Source organism: Crocodylus porosus, unplaced genomic scaffold (genome assembly GCF_001723895.1).
Source record: "Crocodylus porosus isolate Cpor-Errol unplaced genomic scaffold, CroPor_comp1, whole genome shotgun sequence".
NCBI lineage: Eukaryota > Metazoa > Chordata > Crocodylia > Crocodylidae > Crocodylus > Crocodylus porosus.
Genome location: NW_017728917.1, coordinates 23748478 through 23772774, shown reverse-complemented (window position 1 = coordinate 23772774; position 24297 = coordinate 23748478). Strand labels below are relative to the sequence as shown.

General features: G+C 39.0%; 1 protein-coding gene across 1 annotated transcript in view; it reads left to right on the top strand.

Annotated features, from left to right (window-relative positions):
• Positions 1-113: 113 nt before the first annotated feature.
• Positions 114-24297, top strand: part of CACNA2D3 (calcium voltage-gated channel auxiliary subunit alpha2delta 3) — a gene marked incomplete at its 5' end in the record, with an annotated part of 852337 nt that continues 828153 nt past the window's right edge. The window contains one exon of the mRNA XM_019537014.1: positions 114-194. Within this exon, the coding sequence (XP_019392559.1) occupies positions 114-194 (81 nt within the window). The remainder of the gene's footprint in view (positions 195-24297) is intronic.

Here is a 24297-nt window from a genome sequence, read left to right as displayed (position 1 = left end):
GGAGGCAAGTGCGGCCGCAGCGGCTGCCCCCGCGCGGCGCGCACCTAGCCCCGGCCCCGGCCCCGGCCCCGGCACGTGTGTGACATGTCGCCCTCCCCTCTCCCCTCCGCAGGGTCAAGCTCTGGGCCTCGGCTTTCGGTGGGGAGATCAAATCCATCGCTGCCAAGTACTCGGGCTCCCAGCTCCTGCAGAAGGTAAGGATCTCGCCAAGTGTCGGGAGCAGTGGTTGGAGCCCAGAAAATGGAGGCAGACTGAGTTTTCTAAGCAAACGGGAGAGCGGCGCGGCGCGGCGCGGCGCTGCCCGTGGGCAGGGGGTGGGTTGGTTTTGGCACCGCACGCACAGTCCCGGTCCCCGCCGAGCCCTTACACCGCACTGTCTGCAGGCTGCTTGGTGAACCAGTTATTTGTAGATGACTTGGTTACCCACGCAGATGTAAACCGAAATTACCGGCTTGCCAAACCCAGGTTGAAGCCTAGATCAGGCCTGTTTTGTACAGCTGTGGGGGTGGTGGGTGCTTCTCTGTGAAACATTGGGAACTCCTTTCAAGAGCGGTTTGCCCGTGTGTCATCCTTCGTTCTCGCCCAGTGCTGAAGGCATGCAGCTCACTGTAGCAGGGAAAGAAGGCTGCACTATTGTCATCTCGGCAGTTTTTACAATCCCATTATTCCCCAATCATCTCAACCCAGTGCTGGGATGTATTACAGTATTACAGATAAGAGGCATGAATGTGGTTATCTGCCTGCTCAGCTGCACAGCTGGGTAATAACCTACTAAAGGAGCTCAAAAACTTGAGGAATTGGTCTAAGTCTACATCCTTCTGAAGCGTAATGAGAAGGTGGAATTGATTATTCAGCTTCTATCAGGAGCTGAATCTGTTCTCAATTAAGTAGGCAACTTGTATAAAAGTTCCACATTCTTGTAATCTGTGTTTATAGCAGGTGAATAATTAAAACTAGTGAGGGAGGAGGGAAGGAAGGAGGAAACGACTTCGAGAATGCAATTCTGCTGCATTTAAAATGTTATCTTGAAAGCATGACATAGGAAGTCAAGAGTGTAGGGATGTTTCCAGAATAAGAAGCCCGTGATTTCTCAAGCTAATTTTTGGCCATCTTTCTCAGATAGGATTTTAGCCCAAAGTAACGTGTGTTGTATGGTCTGCGTGGTAATGAACTGGCCTTAATGTTTATGGCAGTTGCTTTGAAAGACTGATATCACTGGGAAATTATGTAATCATGGCTTTGCCTGGAAAATCAAACAAAAAGCTTAAGTTAAAATTAAAATTGGAGGGGCTGCATTAACGATCGTTGTATAAGAAACTTGTGACGCAGGTACTGCTGTTTTCAATGTTGTATACTTAGTGAAGGTCAGTTCTTGCAACTGTTTAAAATACCGAGATTCTTAGGAACAAAAGTATATGGTGTGTGTTTGTGCTTCCAAACCTACTAAATTATTGGACTTCAACATTTGGTATCTGACATTCAGGATGCTACTTTCACTAATGTCCAGCTTTTGTACATTCTTGTGTATACTCTGTGTTGTTATAGGAACTCTTTTTATTCATAAACAAATTACTCTAATTTTTTGAATTGCTGTCAAATATCTAATCAAATCTTATTCTATCTTGGCTGTAGAAGTAGTCTTTTGCTATTCAAACATGTTAATTTTTCATTGGGTGCTAAGTTTTATTTAACTTTGGAACTCTTTGTAAGTGATAACCTTTGCGCACACAAAAATTACCCCCCTGCACATAAACTGCCCTGTGCTTAATAGAAAAATACAAAACAGATTTAGTTTCTTGAAGCACTTAAGATCCAGTGTCAATATAAAATACTTAATCACTCTTTTTTTCCTCTCCTTTTAGAGGATATTGTATCAGTGTCTAACGTGTTTCCCTCTGAAGTAAGTTTTCTTTTTTTTAGCTGATTATAACATAGGTAATTGGTAGCTACCATAGCAATGTATTTCAACATTTTTTCCTTTTTTTTTCTTCAGTTCTTTTACCAGTGAATGCATGGGGTCTTTTTTTTTTTAAGATTGACAATTACTTGTTTAATCCCAGCTATTTGATTTTAATTTATTTTCTCTTTCTATGGTATTTCATGATACCAAGGGGGGGGGGGGGAAGGGCTCAGTCATGGTAGTGATAAGTGTTTAGGGCTGTACTGCGGAAAATGTTATTTCTTCCCTTCCCCCGCTCCCTATTAGCATCTTGGTGGGCACGATACGAATAGGTGCTCTCAGTGCATTCTATTTTAATTTTAGATAAAATTCGGGCCATGGTCTTTAAAGTTCTGTATTATTTTTCCCTTATTTTTGGTGGATGAACCTGGTTGACTGATAGCAAACACACCAAAAATACTCACAAAACAAAGAAAAGCTTTGTTAGCATGGAGTATTGTACCTCAGCTATCTTTAAAGTCCATTTTATATAAATCATCAAGCTTGATTGTTTAGAAATATAGATGAGAACAATTTTCAGTACTCAAATTGAGGGGCAGAAGTTAATCACAGCATTTGGCAAAGTAGTAATACAGTCGTATTCCAAACATTAACTTTTTTCCCCAGTGTCCAGTCATTTAAGGATCTATTTGAAATTTCTGCACTAGAAATAGGTATTAGTGTATTTCTGAAATCAGGATTCTGGTTTTTTTTTTAAACATTTATCTTTATTTTATCATATTTTCAGTGGATAAAACTATACTGTCCAGTAAATTACAAAAAATAACAGATGAAATTAGAAAGTATATGTAAATGTGCTGTGTTTAGTCCATATAGGTATGCTAGCTATAAACTCTTTTAAAGTGAGGTTTAATAAAGTATTTCTAAATGAAAACCATCATACGAAGGTAATCCCATCAGTTTTTTCACATACAGTAAGGAAATTTGTTCTTTCACAGAAATACATTTGAAATTGAGATTGTAACAGTGGTATAAAATATTCTATATATTGGGTATCATGTGATGATTTGCTAAATTAAATTCTGGAAATGGAAATTTAAATAGGTTACTAAGGCAAAACTTTGCAAAGTTACTACTATGAAAAATAATTTAATAATAGCAATTAAACTGAAGTACTGCTGCGGGTTAAAATTGCTACTGTACTTTGAACATTAAATGACTAAGGGATTGCTGCCCTTCAGATGCTTATATAGAAATTATAACTAATAACGCCTCTGAAATGATCTGTAGGTAAAAATGTATATGCATACAAATCTGTAGGTAAAAATGGAAGTGGCTATATGTAAATAAAAATGTATGCATGTACAACACATTTTAGCATTCTATTATATTTCTAGCAGTATGGTCTAAATGCTATAGAAATATATGGGGCATATGATGATGTTGGCTCTAGATGAAATCCATAAACTTTCATATATTTTTAATTTGTGGAAATTGAGACTAGCTGCTTGAAAACAGTAGCTTTCTGTAAAGCTATACTTCATTTTTATATTTAATAATTTATTTTTAAAACAAATAAGTACCACTGAAGTTAAGAACACTGAATAGAGGAAAATATTGTTTAAAACGTATCTATTTTTAGTGAGGTTTTACAGTTGTCATGTAGATTTGGCACCATAAAATAAATTGTCTGCCTGCGTCTGTAGAGACGTGCATACCTTTTACTTAGCAAGTACCGCTGGGGCCTAATGTTCAGTTCTGTGTGTAACACTCCTATGTGATACATAGAGTTGTGTAACTGTTCAGGAAGCCATTGTTTTCCTTATGCTTCAAAAATCCATAGCTTTATTTTTGTATCTTGGCATGCTACTAAGAAACATATGTCTAATATAGTAATTATGGCTAATTACAACTGCACTAGGTAAGCGAGCAAAGTCTGCTGGAATAGCCAGACTTCTGTGTACAGGATTAAAAGCTGAGTTTAAACACAGTTAATGTTTACTTTACCTGCTTTAATAAGGATATTGGAAGAAGTGAATTGGGAAATTATGATGTTCATGTTCTATGGTATATAATAGTTTTGATTTCAATACTGTGGCAAAACAATGGTGGTCATAAAATGTAAGTAGGAAATGCAGGTAAAGTGCCTTCCTCCAACAGAAATAATTGATGTTTATGCAGTAAAGCTCCTTTAGCCCTGATAGAGTAGCTGGTTCTTTGAGTACACAGACCGGTTTGTGCTTTCTCAGGTTTCTATCACAGAGACATTTTTTCTGTACTTGGCTCCTTGACATTGTGTCATTCAGGACAGAATTGGGCAATATTATTATTTCATTTTCTCAATAGTATGGGGCACTTTATTTATTATTAAAATAACCATTAATTCTATCAGCACTTGCCATAAAGGTTGCTGACTTAGACACAAGTTTATTTGAAGGTCCTATAAGTTTTCCTTTCATAAGGTACTTGCTTAACTGAACCTTCCCTGTTGCATAACTATGTGCTACTTTATTCAAACTCTATATAGTATGCATGTGTCAACTGCAAGTTCTTTTATAGATTAGAGTTCCTCAAATCTCTCTTTCTCAAAATAACACTTCTAGTCTGCATATCCATTTTTAAACCTTTACATTTTTATTTGGTGTGCTGACTCCAATAGCTGCTATATCTTTTAGTTTCTTACAACTCTTGAAATGTCACTATAACATTATCATAACAAGGAGATTTAGATCAATTAGCATTCAGCTGGTGCATCTGATTCATACAGAACATCTATCTTTAGTTTTAAAATACATAATGGTAATTTAAATTTTTGCAAAGTTCACTTTATATTGATTTAGAGAAATTTAGTCAAATCATTTTGACATTAATTGCATTTCCCTCTCTTTTCAGCCTTATGCAGCCCACTTTTTTTTAAAAACCTTGATTTTCTTTTATTTGAGCTAATGCAACTATTTGTATCAGTTTTGGGGAAGGGTCTTGAGGATTATTGTGCTGGTTCATATTGAGATGCAGCTATGAATAACTTCTTTGCTAAACATGAGCTTTACATGTTATGTGTATTCTGATTAATAATTTTAATTATGCAGTTAAGCAATACTGAACTTCCTTGTAAGAAGTAACTAGTATAAAAATAATGTTACAAGTTAATATGCTTGTGATTAAGAAAATTAGCATGGTAAATGGTATTAATCATGCCAACACTCATGTTAAGCCAGTTATAAATAAATCACTTGAAGTTTGGATTCAGCAAAACTCCTGTTTCTTATATGTTTTTTGGACCATTTGCCCAATGACAAAATATACATGCAAAGATGTACAAACACTTTAATCCTATGATTTTGCTAAAGTTATTTCAAAGTGCCATATACAAAACTCGAGACTTTAACTCCTTTTAATATTTCAGTGCATTTGAGCCATATGCATGCAGGGTTATTCTTCACACCAGACTGATTACTAGGCATTTACTGCACTAGGATATTGCATGAAATCATAAAAGTGAGTTCTTCTGGAAGAATATTTCTTATTTTCCTGTTTTCAAGAAGGAAAAAATGTGTGTATGTGGAACACACTACAGTCTATTGTACTGAAGAAGCTGAAATATGCAGTACAACATTTCAGAGAAGGTCCTCATTTCAGATTGGCTCTTCAACCAGAGAGCTAAGGTGTTGCTGTATTACCTCATTTTCAATAATGCCTTGTCTTTTCCATCATCAAATAAAGGATTTTTTCCCCCTTCCTTCTTAGGGTAAAGTCTTAAGTCTATTGAAATCAATGGCATAGCTGCCATTGCCTTTGAAGGAGCCAGTATTGCACAATGGTGTTAGAATGAAAATCACAGTTTCTTAATATTTGTAATGGCATACCTATACAATCTAATCTTGCCTGAATCTCAGTAGCATTTTACTTTAAAAAAAAATTCTGAAGCAAAAAGAAAATGTCTGTTTAACCAAGCTGAATTTTCTGCTTGTTCACATTAGTACTGTCTGCTCTTCAAAGGGTTCTGCAAGCACAGAATCGTATTACCTGTATTATTTAAAGGAAAAGTTAGCAGATGGCTTCCATAAGTTTAAAGTATATGCTTTATAATCTCAATAATGACTTTCAGTATGGAAATTTTTGAGTGGATGATCCAACTGGAAAACATTAGCTCTTAAACAGAAATGAATGCCTTTTTCCTCACTTAATTTATTTATGGTTGGTTGTTTTCACATCCTGTATTGGAAAATGCTAACGTTTCAAGGTTAAGAGCCAGTCTCCATGCAAATTATCTTCATGGTGAAGGTAGGTAGAACCATGAATAGATGCTGCATTGTTATAGTGACTCACTTTTAAGCAACTGCTAATCAATACTCTACACTTTCAAATGTCATTCCCATTATGTAGGATACAGTTTTTGTTGTTGATAATAAATGGTTACATATTGTAGAACACAAAAGACCGTTAGGAATTTATAGGATGGACTATATTCTCGGTTTCTAGAGATGTTTTACCAAAAAGCCTGCATAAAATGTTTTGATTGTCACCCTGTTGCACTTAAAAGGGCCCTATCACTATAGTAGGCATAAAGAATTTAGATCATGTGTAACTTTTTTTTTCCTGAATAGGGCTCATTTTTTGTGAATAGGATCTAACTAGTTATTTTGAAAAGGCTAAGTATAGTGAATATCAGCCTGAATGCTAAGGGGATTGCAAGGCCTTGAGTTCATAGAAAGCCTGAGCAAACATCTACCTTAGTGTGCTCTGAATGTAGCTGGATGGGGTCTTGTGTTTATAATTGGAAGGAATCTCTTCCCGAGATAAAAGTCCCTCTTACTTTAGATTTCATGCAAGTTTTCTTAGGATGGGAAAGCCAGTCCATTCCTTTTGAATGTTGGTGACAGGATGAAGCATGAACAGAGGCATAATTTCAGACAACCAAGGTTTAGTCCACATTAGGAGTGTACAGATGGCAGCTGGCATCTCAGGTTTCACCTGGGAGTGAATCAGCAGCCAGTGAGGAGTCCAGAATACATGTGTGATATATTTTCAAAAATCTGTCCTGCTTAAGAGGTAAGCAGCTTCATGTCATAGTTGTTGGATCTTTTGAATAGCCTCAGGCAGAGCCCTCTGTGGCTATATAGGTTTGTGATGATAAAAGAATTGGTGGTGATCTCAACAAGTTCCACACTGACAGAAGAAACAACCCAGTTGCAGATACTCTTAGGAAATGCAGGAGTAGAAATGAGTCTATAGTAAGTTCAGTTGTTTGCAAACAATCCTTTGATAATCAGCACCCAGATGTCCTCAGTCATGAAAATAGTTGTCACATATATAAGGCCCCTTATATTCCTTTTCTGGTCTTTTGAGTGTACCCACACAGATATGGGACCTTAGGCCCTTACTTCCCTTATTTGGTAATTCTTTTGCTCTTGAACTACAATTTGGGTATGGCACCAGGCATAAGTCAATCACTTGTTACCATGTGGGTCAAATAGGCATCTTCATTCTTTTTCTTTTAGAGTCTGTCACCAGACTTCTTATAATACAAGGTTTTTGGGTTTTTTTTTAAATTAATAGCAGGAACAAAACGTTAGAGAGATAAGAACTTAACCTATTGTCCTGCAATTTTGTGATGAGATGTAGGCATGCCTGGTTTCTCCAGGTGTCCTCATTGGATTTTTCTGTCAGATTCTGGTTTCTTCCTTATCTTCCTTATGCAACAAGAGTACCTTTTTCAAACCCTTGTCATAATTCTTGGTAATTTTGTGTCTGATGGATCATGGCTATTTTTTCAAAGCTAGATGTTCTGTCATTCTTTCCCTAAACAGCTCTTGAGTATTTGCTGTGAAGACAACAGTATATGAGTGAGATATCTGAGTGAAGCAAATAGATTAATGGAGAAAGCATCATTCCGTTAATCAGGACAATACAGACTATTAAAAATTATTACTGTATAAGGCTGTTTCATCTGTGTGATAGTAGTCACAGTCTTACTGATATGGTGTACTCTAGCCTTCTAATTTGTGAAATGCAAACTTATGGTCTGTATCTCTTCTCCCTTTCTTTGGGCCTCAGCATATTTATCTCTTCCAAGAACCTTTAAACTCACATGTGCTTTAAAATGAGGCAAACATGATGGACAGAAATAGCATTTTTGAATGCTGATGCCCAGTATTTGTATGTAGATTAGTTTGCAAAGCAGGGATGTACTTGAAAAGAAAGTGGTTATATCCTTTGAACTAGATTATGACCCCTTGGAGATGCACCTGAATTCAGGAAGTGAAAGACATAAAGATGACGAGCAGCCTGGTACCTAGAGGTATGTAGAAAAAATATTTAAAGCTGTGTCTATGTCTGAATCGCCAAATCTTTCTGACTCTCTCCAAATTGATTTGGAGGGTTCTGATTTGGAGAGATTAAAGGGTCTTCTGATTCATTTCAGATTCGGCCACTGAATCGGGCCAAATCTCCACTGAACAGGGCTTCATACAGCCCTATCAGACAAGGGTTCTTTTGTTGGTGTTCTAGAAATGTAACATTTGATGGTTTCTGTGAGATATATATAGGTAGCTGGTACTGAATTCGTACTGTTTTCTATAATGTCTAAATACATTTTTCTCTTGTAAAGTTCTTCAGAAAACTGTGATGTTAAATGCATTATGCTGATGACACAGTCTTTATAGCTGATTCAGAAGAGAAGTTGCAAGGAATTTTTAGACAAAATTGTTTGTGAACGCAAGAAGAAGGGTCTAAGTATTAGCTGTAGAAAAACAGAATGCATGGTAATTACAAAGAAGAAGAGTGTGCAACATCAAAGTGGAAAGGAATAGATAAGACAGGTCAATATATTTAACTACTTGGGAGCCTGGATAACATTAGATGGTAAATGTGATCATGAAATAAAATGGAGAATAGGGATGGCAAAAGATACTGACAAATAGTAAAATTTCTATTGGGACAAAGTTGAGAGTTCTGAATTCCTAAGTTATACCAGTTCTCATATATGAATCAGAATATTGGACAATATTGCCAGGTATGGAAAGAGAATTCATGGAAAAGAACTGAAGCAACTGGGATGTGGTTCTTAAGGTGCATCTTGAAGGTATGTTGGATAAGTCCAACTTCAAATGAAGATATTTTGTTAAGATCAGGCTGCAGGAGGAAGCTACTGATTAACATCAGAATGAGACACTGGAGTTTCTTGGACACGTTATGAGGAAAAAAGAAATTGAAAGTCTGGTTGTAAATGGATAGATTCAATGAAGGAGAGATTGTGGAAGACAGAGGTTGACTTATGTCAAGAGTCTCTCTAAATGGATGAGTGTATTGACACTGGAAATTCTGTATGCCTTAAGAGAAGAGAGCTGTGGAAGACCATGGTCACCAATGTCCTGTTTGGATATGGTACCTATGGAGACAGAGAGAGAATGTTAAATGTGAAAACTAGTTGGAGTCTTAGTCATAACCAGGTTTCTTGTTTCCTCTGTTGAAAAATTGTGAATTCTCTGATTAAAAAAAATCTCAAACTCTCTGATTTAAAAAACCCAAATCCATGTTTTTCCTCCACTCTATCTATCAGTTCACCATAAAGTTTTATCGATATATTTACAATTTTAAAGCAATTTGGAAGCCTACTCATGCGTCAGTCATTATAATAAAATACATTCTAAATACCTAATGTGTTTTGTTTTTTTCATCGTGTAAGATTAGACTCCCCCTGCCCCCTTTGTTTACCAGGATGCAGGTCCAGCCATGGCTGTCCTCCCCTCCCCCCACTGCTTTGTAGTGCTGAGCAGCCCTGATATGCCGTTGCCCCTCACACTCTCAATTCACAGTCTCTCCCCCATCCCTCCCGGTGCCCCTCACTCCCAAACCAGTGCCCCCAGCCCTCAGCCCCTGCAGTGCATGAGGAAGAAGATGGGTGTGTGGGCAGAGGTGACAGGGTGCACAGGCCATGAGCGGGGTCATGGGGTGGGCACAGGTGATACATAGGGGACATGTGCCTCCCTAGGGGTGCCCACAGTGGTGTGTGGGGCTATAGCCAGGCTGGGACACTACTCCATGCTGCTACTGCTGTGCCTCACCTTGGTGGCCATGATAGTGTGGTGCCTGGAGCTGGTTCAGCCCAGTTGCATCCCCATGCCCCACTATGGGTGCAGAAATCTGGGGGGGGGATGTGCCCCTCCCCACATATCACCTGTGCTCTCCCCACCTCCCCACATGTGGCCTGTGCTACCCCCTGACACCCTGATGCGTTGCCTGTGCCCCACCTCCATAGACTTACCTGGAGGGGGCTGCTGGAGCTGCTCTTCAAAGCTGCCTGGCTGCCACATGCATGTGTATGTGTGCACATATATGTGGCTCCCTCTGCCCCCTGTGTGCTGCTCCCCCCCAGCCCCAAGGAGCCCCTTTCAGGCTGGAATTCTGCCAGCCTGCAAGGGGAAACCCAAAGTTTCCTGGGTTTCTTTTTCCTTTAAGGGTTCCTTCCCCTCCCACCCTTTTTTCTCTTTTCTCCTTTAAAGAGAGAAAAATCTGCATTTTTCCATGGCAAATGGAAAACCCAGACCCCTGTTCATAACTAGGACTTGTGCACATGTAATATTAATGACTTAAAAAACTGGTTCTGATTCAGATAGCACTGTCAGCCCTCCTTCTGTTGTACTTACATCTGGGTGACTTTTTTCTGAAGTTTAAAAACCTTTAAGTGGTTGCTTGGCTGTTTACTGATGTTTGTTTCTACTGGTAAGAATTTCAGAGAATTTCTGAATTCTTGGTAATTGTTACTGGTAGAAAAATAGCCCAGGAGCTAGAGTTCCAATCCCATGCCAGGAGAGTTTTGCAGGTGAGCTCTTTAGCCAGGGCAGCACTAGATGGCTGTTCTCAAAGCCATTTCTACCCTTTAGGGGAGCCCATGAATTGCAAGCCTGTCCTCTTCTCTGCCACACACAGTGTGGTGAGAGGGTTCCCACCGTGGGAGAAAGCCCCCCATTTCACCAATCAGCTGATTGGTAAGAGGGGGAACCATTTTTCTGCGGTGGGAACCCTTATGTTTCCTGTCTCAGGAGAATTGCCCCTGCTCCTTGCACTGCTCCAGACTGATCTGGAGTTGTGTGTGTGTGGAGGGAGGAAGCAAGGGTTGAGGTCGTGGGGAGAGGAAGTTTTTGTGGTCGCAAGGCTCAGAGACCCTTGCTGCTGGAACACAACACCTTCCTCACCCTGAATTATTTTGAGTCGCAGAGAAGCAGTGGCAGGCAAGGCATGATGGGTGCGGGGAGGTGGGGAGATTCTCGTACAGGGGGAGAAGCCCCCAGCCTGAGTTCCTTCAGAGGGAGACTAGTCCCCTTCTGCTGCCAATCAGCTCATTGGCAGAGAGGCATTCTCCTGCTGGAGGAACCCTCCCAGAAGGGGTTGCCACCATGGCAGAATATCTCTGCCTTACTCACAGTGATCCAGGTCAGCCTAGAGCAGTACAGGACAAGGCAGACTGCCTGAACCTTGCTGCCATGGCCTGGCAACCTGCCTTGGCCCATGCTGCCCTGGAGCAGTGTGGATGAGGTGGGAGAATTCTGCTATAGCAGGAGTGCCTTCTGGGAAGGTTCTCACTTCAGGAGAATGCACCCCTCACTGCCCGTTGGAAGCCATTCTCCTGCTGGGGGAACCTCTTCCCAGAAAGTTACCCTGTGTAGGAGACTCTCCTTCTCTCCCAATCAATCAGCTGATTGGTGGGAAAGGTGGGTAATTTGTCAGGGCAGGTCCCCGCAAGGCTCCCTGACAGCTCACCCCTGGGTGTGCTTTCAGGGAGCCAGGGGTGGGATATCGGGTGTACTCTGCACCTGACAAGTGCAAATATTCCTTCGGGAGGACGGAAATCTTCCTTATAGGTATCTGATTTAACTTCTTGCAGAAGAGATGGTTCTCTTCCTTCAGAAGTGTTTTGAATATCCATACAGTTCTTTTTGTGCTAGGTAAAGGGTTTTTCTCCCAGAAGAAGTGGAATGTCATGGCCATTCTTTTCCTTTCTGTTTTACAGCTGATCCTAGAAGTAGGATTTTTGAAATCTTATGAGAAAGCTGTTTTGCTTCATCCATGACTATAAAGGCTAAGTACAGACAGTCAAAAAGCCTGAGTCTGAATCAATTCAGTCTCCACAGTTTAGTCTAACCTATGTAGACTGAGCCAATAAGCAAGTGAACAGACATTCACTTTCGATTCTGGAAATACAGCTACATACCTGTAGTGGCCCAGAAGCTGGGAGGGGGGATTCGTGGGGGAGTCCTGGGACACTGGGGGCCTGTGAGTTAACTTGAATCTGGAGGGGCTCTGGGACAGAAAGTCAATAAACCAGTTTAACCTAAACCTATTAAGTCTGATACTGCCTCCATCCAGGTTTATCTTAAACTGGTTTCAGCTATTTTGAAATCACTTTTTGTGCACTGAACGTCTGTTATGATCAGAAACTGGTTTGAATCTGTAGCATGTATACCGGTTTATGTATAATTTCTGTCCCTAACCTTCTCACAAGAAAATCACTCTCTCTCCAGTCTCTCAGTTCTGATCCTGAAAGGGAATTTACCTAACACCTTTCACAGATGAGCCTACAAAGTTCACTTCATCAACCTACTGGATACAAAAAAATCATGGACTGAATATAAGCATTGGATTTATGACACATTATAACCTGCCTAACATCTGATTCCCCAGTTCACCTCTCTATTTAGCAGCTATATTCATTCCCCTTCTCCCCCTTCCCTACCTGTCTCTCACCCCTTGACTACCTCAATTTACATTTTTACTGACTGGCATTCTGGCATGCATACTGGCTTCTGGCTACTATTCCATCCAGGAGGAGCACAGACTAACTGCAGATGCTTCCTTAGCCTGATGAAGGCTATATGTACCCAAAAGCTTGCAAAGAAGAGTTTTTCCAACTATTTGATATCAGATTTACCTAAAGAACCTTGTCTGCCTATTGCAAAGATGAAACTTTTGCATTTACGCTGTCTTTACTCATGACATTTCCAGCACAATTTTGTCTACTGAAGATTAAAGGTTATTTTAAAATTTAAAATTAATCTGAAATTCCATTTTCTCACTACATTTCTACTCAACATATTACTGTTAGCAAAAGTCTTCAAGTCACAAAACTGTTCCCTGGTATTTGAACCTTTAAAAACAGCAAGATTGATTGCCTTTGCTTTAATTTTTAAGGTCTGTGGAAAAAAAACACTATAATTTTCCAAATACATTTGTCAAATTGATATATTTAAATAGACTACAGATTATGATTGAATTACACACCAATATAATCTGAAGCTATATTATGGCACAAAGGAAAATGAGAACTCTTTCCTCTGCCATTCGACTCCTACTCTCCTGATAAATTCTGTCCTTGTTTACCTTACTACCTTTATGTGAACTTGCTGCCTTTTTGAACTATTTTAATAGACTGCATTAAGTTTCTGATACTGATTGTTGTTTACAGGTCTTACGATCATTGAAAGGATGCTGTAGTCTAAACCTTTCTTCCTGGTTTGGAGTATAATGTACCTACATTTGTGTGTGTTGGGTGTTTAATACGGAGGAAGGTATTATCAGTAGAACACCGTGGGAAACCAGGATTTTGGAGGTGGGGAAAACCTTTCAAGTTTGACAGTTAAAGAATGACCAATAAAGATTATACAGATTAGGGGATATAGAATGTGTCTTATTGTTTTTAAAACTCTTTATTTTTGATCTTTGTACAAAATCATAATATTAAAAAAGCAGCAACATCAGAGATGCTATCTCTTCACCATTGGGAATCGTTTACTCCATCAGCCTCTGCTGTTTTTGTTTGTGTAGCACAGACTTGTCCAACATACAGTCCGTGAGCCGCCACGTGGCCCTCTAAGCTGTTTTCTGAGGCCCAAGGTGCTGCAATAGGAAATGAAAGTAAATACTGTACTTTCGTTTCGGGGGGGGAGGGGTGATGTGATACCGCTTCCTGTGAGGTCTTTGAATATGGCTTGCCGGCCCACTGGGTGATAAAAAGTTCATGATCTGGCCCCACATTCAAAAAGGTTGGATAACCCTGCTGTAGCAAAATACCTACTTAGAAATAGTTGGATAATTTATACTTCAAATTTGATCATGCTGACTCTCAAGACATGGCTAGAAATTAATTTTGAAATTATAAACTAGTCTAAACAGAGTTTAGTGCAGTGATTATGAAGACTTGAACTTTTATTTTGTTTCCTTTCACAACCTAAAGTAACCTGGAAAAAAATCAGGTAGTAGGTAGTTGCTTGTGGCAGCCTTCTCTTAATAAATAGCTGACTTAATTTTAGCTGAAATATATTTGTGTAGAACTGAATTTCAAGAGGGAGAAATGGGTTTAAATTACACGGGAAAATAAGTTTTCAAATGAGTGACTTCTGCAAATTAAGAACTGGGTTCACTTATCCCTACAGTAAATCATTTTATATACAGGGTGCGGGAAGAAGGTAAAAACCTGGGAGGAAAGGGATGAATGCCCCTTGCAGGCAAAATGCTACAAATGTATTTAACAATATCTTATAAGACCATTAAGTAAAAATGGTCAGTTTTTATTTCAACCGTTATAAAATTATTTCCTTGTCCTCTTGACTTAGTAGGAAGGCTTAATGCTTTTTTCATGCTTTTGTAATTAGAGCTGATCAGTTGTGTGTTTTTTCACTTGGTTTTTCTGATACTAATATCAGAGCTGTGTAAATGTACTTGGCCCCGAGGAATGCCTATGCCACGTGCACTTTGGCGCATGGCATGTTTCCCTGGGTGGAGTAGGGGAGGCCCCAGCAGACTTACCCGAGGTTCTGGGGACCTCCTGGGGCTGCAGCAGCTGTGATTCTGCCACGTGGATCCTGGCTGGCAGCCGCAGCGCTGCTCTGGGTGGCCCAGCTCTGCTTTTGAGTGTTGCATCCTGCCCATGTCTGTGCTGTTCCAATATTTTTATGTGTTGTTTTTTTTAAAATCCCTGGATCTCTAGGGGTCAAAAAAACCTCATGGTAATAAATGGAGCAGCACATGTATGGGCAGTGTGGAGAACATTGAATATGCGGTATGTGGTGCTGCAGACATATCTGTAGTGCCACATACCTCATGGCCACGCTCGTCTGGATGTCACGGCCAGAGAGTCTTTTGCCCAGATAAACAGAGCCCAGATCTCCTTAGTTGTAGTTTAATGCTTTTCCTTTACTGGGGATTGAACAGCAGCACAATGGAATGGGCTTCTGTGCTGCTCTTATCTAACAAATGGGAAATTTTATAGCAGCCTTAATTAAAGGAGTATTTTGATACTGAAACTTTTCATGATGTTTTTCCCCTTGCTTTTCATTTGCAAAGAACTTTTTAATCAACACTGAAAGCTGCACCAGAGAAATAATGGCAAAGCTGATGGTGAGGACATTTTAGGAGACTCATGGTGGGATAACCACAAGTTGAATTCTTCTGCTACAGGATTCATAACTTGAATAGTTAACAATGCTGACATTAAAACTGTTGATATATTTTGTTGGATCAAGTAAATAATTGTGGGAGATCTCTGATAAGCTTCCAGGGAACAAAGTACGCTTCCTCAAGTCTGTTTAAAAGTTTGTCAGACCTCTCTTCTAACTATTCAGTTGGTTTAATAATAAATATTATCAAAAACTCTTACTGCTTGCATTTACCTGGACCACTGTGGCTACAACAACACTCCGACCCCACTACATTAACACTGTCATTTTTAGGCTCCTGAGTGACCAGCAGGATAAAAATGGAACTTCAGTTCCCAGAACTATTATTTCAGTCAGTCTGCAGATTCAGGAGAGAAACGATACATCAGTTTACATTTGGCCATTTTCTAAGGGGTATTTTCACATGCATGACAGCTAAAACCATCCAGATTTTCAAGTCTGGCTGGTGACCATCCATATTTAAGTATCTGAATACTTTGTCTCAGTTGTCAGAATATCCCACTTATAGCTGAAACTGCCTATATTGATCCTCTTGAGTACTTTGGCATATAATTTTCTTTCAATGAAAACTGAGATTCTGGATCTTAATTCTGTGGCAAGATATAGGGTGGGCAGTAGGTAGTATCTTCTGTAGTGCTGGAATCTTTGACTAAACAGGGCCCTTGTAATGTAGTTTAGTATAATTGTATCAGTGTTTTACAAAATGTGCAGGGAACATGACATTCTTTAGAGTAATAATGTGTATTTTTGGAGCACATTTTGCACAGAAGTAATTCAAGGAGAAGCTAGAACTCACCTCTACTTTCACTTTATAAATGTACTGTAATTTGTAAAGGTAGGTGAAAGTTTGAAATATGAAGTGGAGCTCAGGTTCTTTATTATAGTGAAATCTACAAAACATCTTTTGTATTGTGCTTTGTTGAGGTGGAGGCAGAAAATATTGTAAAAGGCACAATATGTGTAGGAGGTAATAAATCTGTTGGATGCAGATAGTCCATGGCTTCGAGTCATAACATAAAGCTTTACTCTTAGCCTCCTACCAGTTTCCATTATCTGTGAAAATTTCTATTAATGTAATACGATAGCATCATGTAAAAACAGTTCAGCGGTCATAGATTTTGCACAGCTGTCATAAAATGATAGTCATTTGGCTTCAAGGATGGTAAAGATGACGTTTGAATATTCTTGCTTTTCATCTTTGATGTCTTTTAACTATAAAAGATAAAATCACATTTCTGCAAACAGTGCAGAATATTCCACTAAAAGCAAAATTTTAATTATCTCAGTACGTAACTTTTGTGCGTGTGTTGGGGGGGAAGTCCAGAAAATTAACCCCTAATTTAATCATAGTAGGTACCTGGATGTGGAATCTCAGAGAGAATAGTTAGGGACTCAGTCTAAAAATATCTAGTGTTGGGAGGCTTCCATGCTGTAAGGCTCAGGCGTGACTGGTGAACTCAGACTGCTGGGGTGGTGGAGCGTCCCGCCATGGGGGTGTGGCTGCCACCGGCTGGAAACAGGGGGGTTTTGCAGCAACCTCACCCTGCTCCCAGCTGGCTGCAGACCTCCTCTCCCCTGCCCCCATGGGGCTCCCATGGGATGCTCCACTGCCCTGCCAGTCTGAGTTCACCAGCTGCACCTGGTAAGGCTCCAAGTAAAGTTTGAAAATGTCTTTGGGTGCCACTGCCAAAGGTATTGAAGGTAATAGGTTGGAGAAATTATTAGCATGTAGTTACTTTTCCTGTGGTTTAGAGAAACAGGTGGGATGCCTTTTAGTGCATAAACCTAAGCAGAAGCTCACTGACTGTTGGTATAGAGACTGAACAGAAGAGAAGTTCGAACAGGAGACAGGAAGCCTAACTACAAATTATTACAGTACAGTACTGAGTTTATTTAAACACAGTGCCTAATAACATATAATAAAATAGATGTAGAGTACAGTAAGCAGGAAGCAAGAGGGGCAGAGGAGGAAAGATGGTTGAACCGTAAGGAAGAGAAAACTTCTATATACCCATGACAAATTTAAAAAAAAATAATCCTGGAGTTCAGGAAACCAGCATGTTGGCAATTGCTCTTGAGACTTGGTAGTTCCTGCTGAGAGTATCGTTTCTCTAGGAGAAAAAAAATCCATATTGAAGCAGAGAGTGTAAAAAAAGACTTTTGTTTTGAATGGGAGCCTGTATTCTTACTGGAAGCTGTTTTACAGAAGTCATTCTGTATTAGAACAGGAAATAGGGGATACTGACAAATAGAGAAGTGGTTTTCAATCTTTTTGGGCTCTGTACCCTTTACCTGCAAAATACTGCAGCTCTTATCTTCTATGTATGATACATCTCCACATCTTCCCTGATATCAACATGCAAAGCCATTGTGTGTTGGTCATTGGCTAATCAGGAGCTCCTTCACAATTATTAAACTCTAGGCACATACCATTTGGTAAAGTACTGTGTAATGCGCTGTGTGTACCCATTTTGAAAACCATTGAACAAGAGTGATAGTACAGCATGAACTAGGATTTGTGAAACTTGGCCAGAACCCCTAAGAATGTATTAGGAGAAATAAAAGACACTGCTGAGAGACCAGATACTCAGAGATTGGAAGTCATAGAACAGAGGTTTTCTGTTCTCAGGTTCTATGCCATATAAGTGGGATAGAACTCATGTCAGAGATGTATAACTATGTTGCGGTTTACAGCAAAAAAATCTAAAAAACACACGATCTTGTTGATCCCAAACTACAGTCTGCTTCTTTTTTGTGGACAGATGCAATTTTCATGGCAGTCAAAACCTTGAGTTAACAAAAAGCATTCAGACTGATAATAAAGTCTGAATTGCAGCAGAACGTTTTCTGTTTTGCAGCTGGCTGCTTAATTTTGGACAAGGTGCTAAATACAGTTGAAAAGTAAACATGACAAGTGACATGGACTGGAGAGTGAAAACAAAATAACTCTTGAATGAAGGCTTTTGGCCCCCCAAAATAATGTTTGAATGAACTTAGTCTTTTATGATTATATTTATTGATGAGTGTCTAAAAGCTTTGAGTGAACACATTGACCTATATATTATTAAGAAGCTCAGTTCAGTTGATCATTATTTATTTAAATAGTATGACTAAGTCACCAAAGGCATGTGGAAGGCACTGTTTTTGCTTCTTTCCTAGGGCTGCCTATATGCGTGTGTGGGGGTAGGAGGGAGGGTGTTTTAATTAGAGTGGTTCCCAGACAGCCACTCTAATTAAAACAGCTCATTGTCATGTGTATTAAGCTCCCACATGTTTTAAAATGGCCACAGGTGTGCTTTATTTAAACCGCATTGAATGAGCTTTCAATAAAGTTCATTTGATGCAGTTTAGATAAAATCGCCCCTTCAGTCATTTTAAAATGTGTGGGAGTTTAATGCACGTGACGCTGAGGTGACACTGGAGGCTTCTAATAACCTTTACAGTTAATTGAGTCGGCTCTGACATGTTCTAATTAGAAAGGGAATGAGCAGCTTAAGTGACTACAATGTCTAAGGCGTGAAAATGATGATAGATTAAAAAAGAATGTTAAATACTCTTGTTTGTGGATAGGAAGGTTTCATTCACAGGTGAATACAGATATTTAGATTAAAAAAAACCAGCTGTGTGTCAAAACTGAGCAAACATTGTATAAATATCAATGAATAGAAAAAGCAAGAGGAACAGCATTTTGAAAACTGAACAGCTTTATCGCTGCTTTGCTCCATACGTGTTGCTCATAGCCTTAGAAGTTAACTACCTCCAAAAGCAGTGCTTCTTTCCCCATTTAGTTCCTGGTTTACTACTTATTGAATGGTTAGGTTAGAAAGTGAAACCAATTTTCATGATAAAAGGCAAACTTTTGTAAAAGTTGGAAACTGGACCTCTAATTAGCATGAAGAATATAAACAGAGTTGAAGTTTGGCCAGCCCTTGAGTCTGTCAGAGAATTTTTATTCTACACCATTATGGTAGAATAAGGGTGGAGGTTAGCTGCAGCTATAACTTGTGCTTTATTCCTATGAAACCTCCAGAGTCAATTAGGGCTATGCTGTTTCAATCCTTGGGTAGAAGACCTCAAAAAAACCCAACGGTGTACTACAGAAGTGGTAATGTTGATTCACTGAGAGGCCCTGTACTTGTAAGGGTTGGCTCCCAAATGACTTGAAATGATGAAGAGGTCACTAAGGTACTGGGAGAATCAACATTTGGATAAGGTGGAAAATTGAGGGTCTTATCACTTACTGAAGATTTTTATAGTGAATTGTGTAAGACTAGATGTGTCAACCAGAGTATTCAACAGCAACATTTCTGTTCATTTAGTTGTGCCCTGTCCATCTAAATTCCCCCTGCACTTTTAATGCTATGCAGAAATACTCTTGTCTTTCTGCTCTTTACTCCTGTTGTTGTGCTAAGAAAAAAAAATACACTTTATTTTAGGCCCCTGCCACATGTTACATATATTATGCAATTAAATGGTTAATCACACAATAAATTTAAACCAGCCACACATGAAAAATAATTATCGCATAAAAATATCTATAAAATGAGCCAACCGGCTACACAGTTACTGCTTTGAAATGAGGACTGACCTTATAGCTAGTTTCTATCTGGCTTTAATTTGAATGTGTGGGAGAACCCTGAGTGCAAGACCCAGCCATGCAGTATTACACAGGAAAAATTCCAGCGGAACTACAGGGAATCATGGTGGTTTTGTCTAAGTAAAAACTTGGAGTGGGTTCCAAGGGCTCAATCCAGGAAATACTTAAATGTGAAGACTCGTTTAATTCAAAGGGACTGTCCTTCTATGGAAAGCTGCTTGTATGTGGGTTTCTGTCAGATTGGAATATATGTATTTTAGTTAATAAATATAGGAGAGAGGCAAATAACTGGAAACCGAGCACCCTGACATTTGAGAAGACGCTTGTATTTTGAACACATTGGAATGCAAAGCTCCTTTGTCCCCCTGTAAAACATGGACCTTGTTTTGGGAAAAGGCAGAATGAAAATAAAAAAGATTTTTCCAGGGTCATGGCTGAATTCTGCATGACTGAATCCTCACCATTCCTGTTCAGGCAAAAGTTAGTGTTAACTCTTGCATAGCCACTGCTGAATTGGTGTAGCTTTTGATTGGTCAGCCAGAAGCTGCTGCCAATTCAGCAGTTGAGGGAAGGTTAACACTGGACTCCACCCCTGCTGCTTGCTGTCCCAGAGAGAAATGATAGCCATTTTGACACTTACTACAGCACTATATCTGTGTGCTTCTATTCCAGCAAAGAAAAATCAGCTTGCTTAAGACACCTGCAGAAAGTGCTTTTCCACTGGTTGCAGTCCTTTAAATTAGGAGATGAATTCCAATTTCACACTTCCATTGATGGTAAATTTGGCAGTCTGGCATGGAAGAAGGCAGTATCTCAATCAAATAACAAGCTGTTGGTACTTCATGGGTAAAAACCCAAACCTTAAACTTTGCAATCTTTGTTCGCTTCCCTAGAGCAAAAGCATAAGTTTCTAGATAATTTTATAGACTGCATTTCAGTGCTGCAGGATATATATACATGGCACAGTACAGGATGGCAGGTTAGCCTGTGTAGAGCACTGTGCTAAAACATCAGTACTGCTTCCAGTACTATATCTAGTTTATTTAGAGCTAGCTCAGGTGTCTCTATGCATTGTCAAAGGTACAGTTCATGGCTGACATAACTGCATTTAAAAGAAATAGTTGCCAGGCGCAGATGGAGTAAAACATATACAGAAAATGTTGGTATGTAATTGTTCAACAGAAGCTGGGAATCCTGTGCAACCCCTGGATTGTGTGCCCAGATAACAAATTGTGGACAAACAGTGTAGTACAACTTTGCCATTGTAGTCACTATGGTCCAGACTGTGGCTCCCTTGTTTCTTTTAGGGGGGAATTATTCATTCAGGAAGACCCACTGAAGTCAATGAAACTGTTCATTCAATTAACTGTTCATCAGTGGGGAATAAGGACTTCACGGTCTGCCCCTATATAAATGGAAAATGTTGTTATTTATCATGTGGATGTTCAAGTAATAATTCTTGACAGAGTGTATGAGCTCTGTCTTTTTATATTTTATCTAGATTTTTCCACATTAGCATTCCATGCCATTAATTTTAACAATTATTTTAGTACGCAAGTATGTCATCCTGTTGATGAAAATGGGCTGCCTGAGAGCTGGGTATGTTTATCATCAATGTAGTGATACAAGTTAAAATGTAGAGATACTCCCTAACAGACTGATGGGGTTAGGAATTAGGATATGGTCCCTCAGTTAGGGAGCCTCTAGCTAGTTAGAGAGATACAGAGGGTCTGCAAAGGTTGCCCACTGTCCCACAACTGAAATTTGTTGCTTAGTTCTCATTCATGTACGCCTGTGTTTATTGAACCCAGTGATCACTACAATGTAGACATGCACTGTATGGTGTAACTAATTAAAATATACATTTAAAAATGTGAGCTAGTTGAATGGTAAATATATTTTCCAGTGGCCTGATGTCCACATTCTTAAAACAACTATTGTTACTGGCAGTCCTGACCTTCCATTTAAGGACTGAAATAATAAGAATTGAATACATCTGGAGTCTGAATACTGAGTCCTCTGTCTTCAAAGGATTAAGGATTTGAATTAAATTTGCCCAAAGCAGGACAATTCAGAAATGACAAGACCACTTTTTAAATGTCAATTATTTAATTAATCCTTAATAAGAATGGTCTCATGAGGACAGGAGGAGCTGGGCCAGATGCTGATCTCCATTATTAGTATTTCTGCAGTTACCTTAGTATATTTATAAAATATGAAGTCTGATGGTGCTTTTAATTAACCAAATATCTGTGACTTTCAAATAAAAGTATTGGTATTCATGAATACAAATTAAAAAAATATTTTTATCAGCTCAAATATGTCAAAATAATAACTGATTGAAGGAGTCAAGGTTAGGATTAGTACTACATCACCTGCCTAGGGGAAATGTCATGACTGTTAATGTCAGACATAATGTGAATAAGGAACTAGAAATATTGTTCCTGAGGAAAGTAGATAATACTGAAACAGCAGCTAGTTATTTTACATTCAAGTAAAAATTGCTTGCAAATACACTGAAGACTTATGAGTTCTGTTGCAGCATGCCGTATGACTTGCATACTTGTTTATAGACGTTAAAACAGTATGCATTCAGCACTCTGGTAATTGTGTAGATTATGAAAGGAGTGGATCTTCTGTCTGTATGTTTTCTTTTATATGCACAATAGACATGCACAGTAATGAGGCTGTTATCTTTAATGAGGCTTTGCTTCTGTAGAGAAATGGGTGGTGTGCTAGAGGATTTCAACACTCTTTAAGATGGAAAAATGATCAAATTCTATGACTTAAATACTGAGAGTAATTATAAATCTCTTTGACTGCTGCACATTAAATCAAAATGTAATTTATTTTAACTGCACAAATGCATGCACTGTTCATGATTTCACCTTCCTTCTTGGATCACTGAGAAGTCAGAGTAGGAAGATAGCCTTTTATTTTTGTTGTCTGATTGCCTAAATCGAGCACTAAGTCAACAAAGCGTTTGTTTGAGTTAGACGAGTTACAAAGTAAGGGAGACTTCCCTGCATCTCACTTGGTGATATCTGTGTATGGCTTCCTAATTCTTTTCTAACTTCCGAAGGTGCTGGTGGTCTACTTTACATTTCTTGCATGACATCATTCATTTTTCCTTTTGGAAATTGTGAATGTGTTTGGGTTTTTTTTTTAATTTCCTTCTTTTTAATATAATTGTCTTGATATTCTCCACCTTGAACACCTCTTGTTTATACTTCTGTTCCATTCTTTTCTATTCCCAAATTTCAAACTTTTTTTCTAATGTTACCTGATACTATCTCCCTTCAGAAAACAGTACCTACCCTTGACCTCCTTTATTTCAGTTTTTTAGTTCTGTCCCCATATTCTTTCCTGCTATGTTAAAGCCATTATTGGAAATCCTTTTTCTGTGTTACCTTTTCCAGGGCTCAGGTTCAAGCTTTACACCCTCTCCTTTACAGTCTATCACAAACCATCTGTTACTTTGTCATGTCATTGGCAATGAATGTTCACGTGTTACTTCTCCAGTGCTTTCTTCCTGCCCCCAAAATGTTGCATATCTTCCCCAAAACAGATCATAAAACTACTTCCTTGTCCTTGAAGTTTCTTCTCAAGATACACTTCTTCATGATGAAGTTAATAAATCAATGACAGTGATGAAAGGGAATATGGCCTGAGAGACAGAGCACTACACTGGGACTCAAGCAACATAGATAACTATTTTTGGCTGTAGATGATTTTAAACTGCTCTCTTTGCTTCTCTGTGCATCTACAGTCTGTAATATGATATTGGTACTGACCTTTTTAAAGAAATGCTTTGAGATCTGCTAATGAAAGCCACTTAATCAAGAAATGTTATGAATTGGGAAGTGGCTATTAAGAATTATTGGTTGGTTTACATATTTAAACACATTTGATTCAGCCTCTTAATAGTATATCTAGCTAAGTTCAGTAATAATATATACTTCTTGCTTTTACTCTTGTCCTCTGGTACCTCTGTTTGTTTTACTCGCTTTTGATATGTCTAGTCCATTTTTTATTTTAAATGTTGGCTAACTACCACTTTCTACCGCTCTAAATGTTTTATGTTTTAGTAAATGTCCATGTGACATCTTCACATCAACTCAGCCTTTGCTGAAACAGTCATTTGTGCTGTCATCTTCACTAAACTTCATTCCCAGTGTTAAAACTTTGATATCAGAGCCTTGAAGTCCTAGTTCTCCAGATTCCACAAAACCATTGTCATACATTGTCCCAGTGTCCAGGAGGAGTTAAGCTCCACAAAAGTGTACAGACCTTCATTCTCCCAGGAAGAACCCGCCTGGCGGTGACTTATGCCTGGTTAGAATTAG